Source organism: Nannobrachium achirus, assembly GCF_963921795.1.
Source record: "Nannobrachium achirus genome assembly, chromosome: 14".
Taxonomy (NCBI): Eukaryota; Metazoa; Chordata; class Actinopteri; order Myctophiformes; family Myctophidae; genus Nannobrachium; species Nannobrachium achirus.
The window spans coordinates 50,472,330-50,477,875 of NC_137821.1; the positions used below are offsets into that span (position 1 = coordinate 50,472,330).

General features: G+C 39.9%; 1 protein-coding gene across 1 annotated transcript; it reads right to left on the minus strand.

Annotated features, from left to right (window-relative positions):
* Window positions 1–898: 898 nt before the first annotated feature.
* On the minus strand, window positions 899–3,729 carry LOC308298115 (H-2 class II histocompatibility antigen, A-U alpha chain-like; the record flags this gene model as incomplete). Its single annotated transcript, XM_080741672.1, has 4 exons — window positions 3,608–3,729; window positions 2,807–3,055; window positions 1,805–2,086; window positions 899–1,023 (listed from the first exon to the last, which is right to left on the minus strand). Exons 1-4 carry the CDS (start codon window positions 3,687–3,689, stop codon window positions 899–901), a joined length of 738 nt encoding a protein of 245 aa, XP_080597798.1. The 5' UTR covers window positions 3,690–3,729.
* Window positions 3,730–5,546: the final 1,817 nt, after the last annotated feature.

Here is a 5,546-nt window from a genome sequence, read left to right on the forward strand (position 1 = left end):
TTTGGCCCTACTCTTATCTCTGGCACCATTGCCCCTATCCATGCCAAACTTTGCACACACTCCTTGGCTGCCAAACCACAACCTCCACCCCTGATTTCTCACATGCCCCTCTTCTAGCGCCACCATGAGGTTGCTTATCTCCTTACTGGTTATTTATATCTGTCTGTTAATGTGGCCTCCTTGTTTGTTCATGGTTATGCTTTGTAAAACATTCCTTAAATATCTATAAATCATTAGTAGATGTTATCAAGAGCCCTAATGTAAAGTGAAGACTATTCATTATTTACAACTGTCTGTTAATGTGGCCTCCATGTTTGTTCATGTTTAGCAGTTTGGCAAGTTTGGCATGGATAGGGGAAACGGTGCCGGAGATAAGAGTAGGGCCAAAAGTGTGACGTGACGTGACGTGGCGTGACGGACAGACTGACGGAGGGACTGACAGACAGCCGGGGGAGGTTTTCATAGTAACTTGCAACCTGATGGTCGCAATGAATAGTCTTCACTTTACATTAGGGCTCTTGATAACATCTACAAAGCGTATATTAAACATGAACAACACATGGAGGTCACCTTAACAGACATTTGTAAATGCATTCCTACCTACACATTATGTGAATTTTAGCATTGGTTATAAATGATTTAGTAAGCATTTACAAATGTATATAAATGGTTTATTCATGATTAGTTTACTACTTACTAATACCTTACTAATAACATGTAAATGATGTTTAAAACAGTTATAAATGTTTAGTTAAACATTTACAAATGTTAATAAACAGTTTGTTCATGTTTTATTACTCATCTATAAACTGCTTATAAATGTTTATAAATGATTTATAACAGGTCATTATTGTAAAGTGCTACCGTGTGGCTTTTGATAATGTGGTAGATTCAAATTTTAGTTGCATTCGTTTCCCTTGATGAGGAAGAAGGTTCCCATGGCAACCCCCAGCAGACCCAGGGTCAGCCCCACACCACAGAACACAGCAGGACCCATGGGCTGGTGCTGGATCAGATCCACATCTGGAGAGGAACACATATGAATATGAATACATGAATAAACATACACCAACAAACCACCTCTGTTGGCAAACTTAGAACTGGAGGATTGATTTTGGGGTTTGGCTTGCAAAGTACACCGTGATGCAGGGCCACCGCAACCCATTTTGGTGCCCCCCCACGACAACCGAAAACGAATGAACATAGTTCAATGTTGGAAATAGGTGCTTAAGGACTTGGCTTCTCTGGTTTTACACCATAACTTTTTTTTATGTTTCAGGACAAATACTACCTTCAATCTCGGGGAGTTGCAATGGGTAGCCCCATCATGGCCCCGGGCCTAGAGAACCTTTTCATGGGATGGTTTGAAAAGGAGTGGATCTACAATCTAGAAAATAATCCCTTCTTCAAAAAAGATTAAAATATGGCAGACAACTGAGGAAAATAATGCTTTTCATGTTTTCTTGAATGAAGCCAGTGAATTAAAATCCAACTTGAATATGAATGTTGACAAAGTTGAATTTCTGGATATTACTGTCATAAAGGAAGGTAACTCACACACACAACAGATTTATACTGAACACCAACAGACATCCTCCTTGGGGGATGAGGAGGGAGGGCGTCATCCAATTAATTCCCTATGGAGGTCACATGGTTTCATGCCTCTAGCAAGCCACTTGGCTTAAAGCAAGCTTGATTTCAACGGTGACCGCAACCTAGAACACACCACTGCAAGGATTCTATGCTCCTCGGGTTCTGTTCCCTGCTTATCAAAGGGGTAGGATTAGGTTTAGGGCTTTCTTACCCCACACTCTGGTGTCAGGTTCAGTCAGTGAAAGGTGTTTGACTGTGCAGCTGTAGATGTCTCCCTGCTCTGGTGTGAACTTCACACTGGAGAACTGGTAGAAGGTTCCATCGTCTTTGGGGTACGGGACAGTGGCGGTGATGTCGGTGGTCAGGTTGAGGTTGTTCCTGGTCCATGTGATGGTCACTGGTGCAGGATAGAAACCAGTCACATGGCAGATGAGAACGTTGTCCACTCCCAGTTCAGCATGGCGCTTGGTGTAGATCATGATGTGAGGTTCCTCTGAGGACACATGAAAAATACAAAGATAAAAATATTACATGCATCATCCAGCAGACCCAGGGTCATGTAAGTAAGCCTTGATGAGCCATGAGGCCCATAGGGCAGGAGCCTATCTCCTGTTTCCTTAGTGTGAGGCAGCTTGAAGTACACGGCCTGGATATGGCGCTAGTATGTCGTCTTTGGTATGACCTGGCTGGGGATCGATCCCCCGAGGCTCGGGGCAGACACTCTAACCATAAGGTTACTGAGCTGGTAATGGTGGTTAGGTATACAGTTTATCGTGGGGCGTCTGCTGGATTAGCGGTCCAGGCGCATTAACACATATAGGCTAAAGCAGCACAGGTTCGAATCTCACTCCCTGTTTCCTTTCTGTCTCCTTTCCCCAAAAAACAATTAACCCCCCCTCCCCAAATGCAAATATGGCCGCCAGGTGAATATGGTCTATGAAATACATATCTCTATGTATACTGTCCCGTACCCACATGCATGCCTGTTACTTTACTCGCATACTTTACTCACATGCACGCACGGACGCACACGCACACACACACACTTTCTTGATGTGACCATAAAGACCCTAGAACGCATTCACACAGTATTATTATTATTATTGTAAACAAATATTGTATAAAATATTTTCATTGATTTCAAATGTGTCCAACAGTTGTGTGGTTAGTAATTATTGTGTTGTTAATATGTATAGTTATTATATCTGCATACCTGGTTCCAGTGGTGGGTTGCTCGGGTCAGAGCGAGCAGAGTTCAGGTTGGATTTGCAGATTTCCTGCTCACCCAAATTAAATTGATAAGTACCTTCTGGGTAGGTGAGTGGATCTATAAACGCAGGCTGAGGCATCACCTCCTTCCCTTTGTTGAAGTCTGCGTACCAGATCACCTCCCCATCCAGTGCATATAGCTGCTCTCCATCTGTGTCTGAACAACCAGTGAGACTAATATCCTCATGTAAGACTGTAAAGAAAAAACACACACACACACACACACACACACACACACACACACACACACACACACACACACACACACACACACACACACACACACACACACACACACACACACACACACACACAAAATTAAATTAAACAACAATTATCTTCACAGACTACCATCACTTCTTGAACAATCATGTTTGGTTCTAAAGTTGAATATGAAGTGAAAGTTTGAATATCATACAGGTATAACTTCCAGTGAAACAGGCCTAGAGCCTACAGAAACATTTGATTGACACTGATTGACAATGCTTTTTTTATATAATATTGTGAATGTGATTCATATGGAGTCTGTAGTATTTATTTTCTGTTCTTAAGTTTTGCTCAAATCTAAATTGTATAAAACTCATAACATTGTTTGGACAAAATGTCTGGGTGATAAATGTATTCTATAAATATACTGTAACCAATATGTTATAAGTATAAATGTTTCATAAATAATAAGGGTAATAATAATAATAAGGGTAATAATAATAATAATCTTTATATAACGTGAATGTAATGTACTTACTGCCTGGGATTGCTTTGACACCAAGCACAGAGGAGAGGATGAGGATGGTCGCTGTAATCTTCATCATCACATATAAAGTCATAATAATCAGAATAAACTTATGAGAACAAACAGATCAGAATAAACAGGTGTTGACGTCAACAGAAGCTGTGTAGTCTGAGAGAGAAGGAAGGAGAGTTGTTTATGTACTTTACAAGAATCAGCCAATCAGATTAAAGATACAGTGTGGCATCATCTGTGTCCAGGAAGACGACATTCTAGATTATTGAAGAGAAACAGATCATTAGAATTTACACAGAAACCTAAATTACCCTGTATCAGTTTATTATCAATCTGGCTAGCCATCGTCAAGGAAAAGTTCGGAATGCAGAAGTCTGTAATCGAGAGACTAGTTTATTATTAAGACATGAGTATGTGTCCCATGCAGGATCAATTTGTTATTAGACGCTACTAGCTGACCCAAGATCAGTTTATATTTAGGCCTATTATAATAAAAATCTCGAACTGATCATGGGTCAGCTAGTCATGTCTAATATGTTTGTAAGATTTGTCTAGCTCACACTAGGGTCAATTTGATCGCCACTATGGCCACCCAGCATCTGGACAATGTAGGATACATCTGTAAAAAAAATACTATATACTAAAATAATGACCTGCATTCTGTCCAACCATTGTGCAGGAGCAAAAACCTTAATGAAGAAGCAATGTTTTGGTTAATGACAATCTTCCTCAGGCATACTCATAAATTATATCAGGTACAGGCCTACTCAATATCTCACTGACCAAAATGTTGTTTCTTCAATAACATTTACATTGTTACATAACATTTTACATGACATTGCTGCTCCTGCACCATGCACGTTAGGCTGTATGCGGCCAATTGTTTTATTGTTGATATACGGTAGGATGCATGCATGCCTTCATAACACCAAGCATGCACTTATAATGCATGCAACCTTATATTACACATGTATTAACTGTCAAGTCCCGGCATAGACAATTAACTGGGTTCACTCTTTTACTAATAACTAGACTCTAGTAGGCCAAGCTGTAATTCTAGTGCACTGTTTCCCAAACATTGGATTGGGACAGAACACTTTTTATGGGTCACAACTCAAGTCAAAATATATATATTTTTTCCTATAGTTAAAAATATATAGGCTATACAGTAAATGTTATACATTTTAAAACAAAACAAATCTAAGAAATTCCATGATTACAAAATAATAAAAAATATAAAGTAGTGAAAATAGCCAATGTACAAGCTTGCAACGCGGCGCAAACATGTTGTGCATTTATAGATCTGCTATTTTCACAAGTTTGGGTCCCAGGCAAAAGTCAGGCAAAATCTGTGTTTTGGGTCTCGACCTGAAAGGTTCGGGAGCCACTGCGGTATTGAGTGGAAGAGCAGGGTAGACTGATTTGTCTGTGGTTGAGTGGGGTGCGGGGAAGCACCCTATCCAACTTGATGATATTATCTTCGCTAGCACCAAGCCAGAGACGAGAAGACTCTCTCTCTCTCTCTCTCTCTCTTTTGACTTTCAGGCACAGCCTTCAAACCTAGTCCTATGTTACACAGATGAGGCCCCCTCAGGGGCTACGTCGGGGGCCCCTGGTGTAGCTCGATGTCAGTGGTGGAAAAAGTACTCACATTTTTTGAATAAAATATTTTAAGTACGGAATCCTTTTATACTGGAATTTTTAGAGAACGTTTCAAGTAAAAAGAGAACGTTCAAGTAAAAATCTGGAATTCAAAAGTTACTTGAGTAAAAGTACAAAAGCATTGGTATCAAAATGTATTTAAAGTACCAAAAGTAGAACATACTTATTATGCAGAATGTCCCATTACAGAAGTTTAGAAATGTGTAAAAATCTTTTAAAATAGCAGATCTACAAGCTCATAATATGATGTAGATCGTCTATTTTCAAATGGCCATAG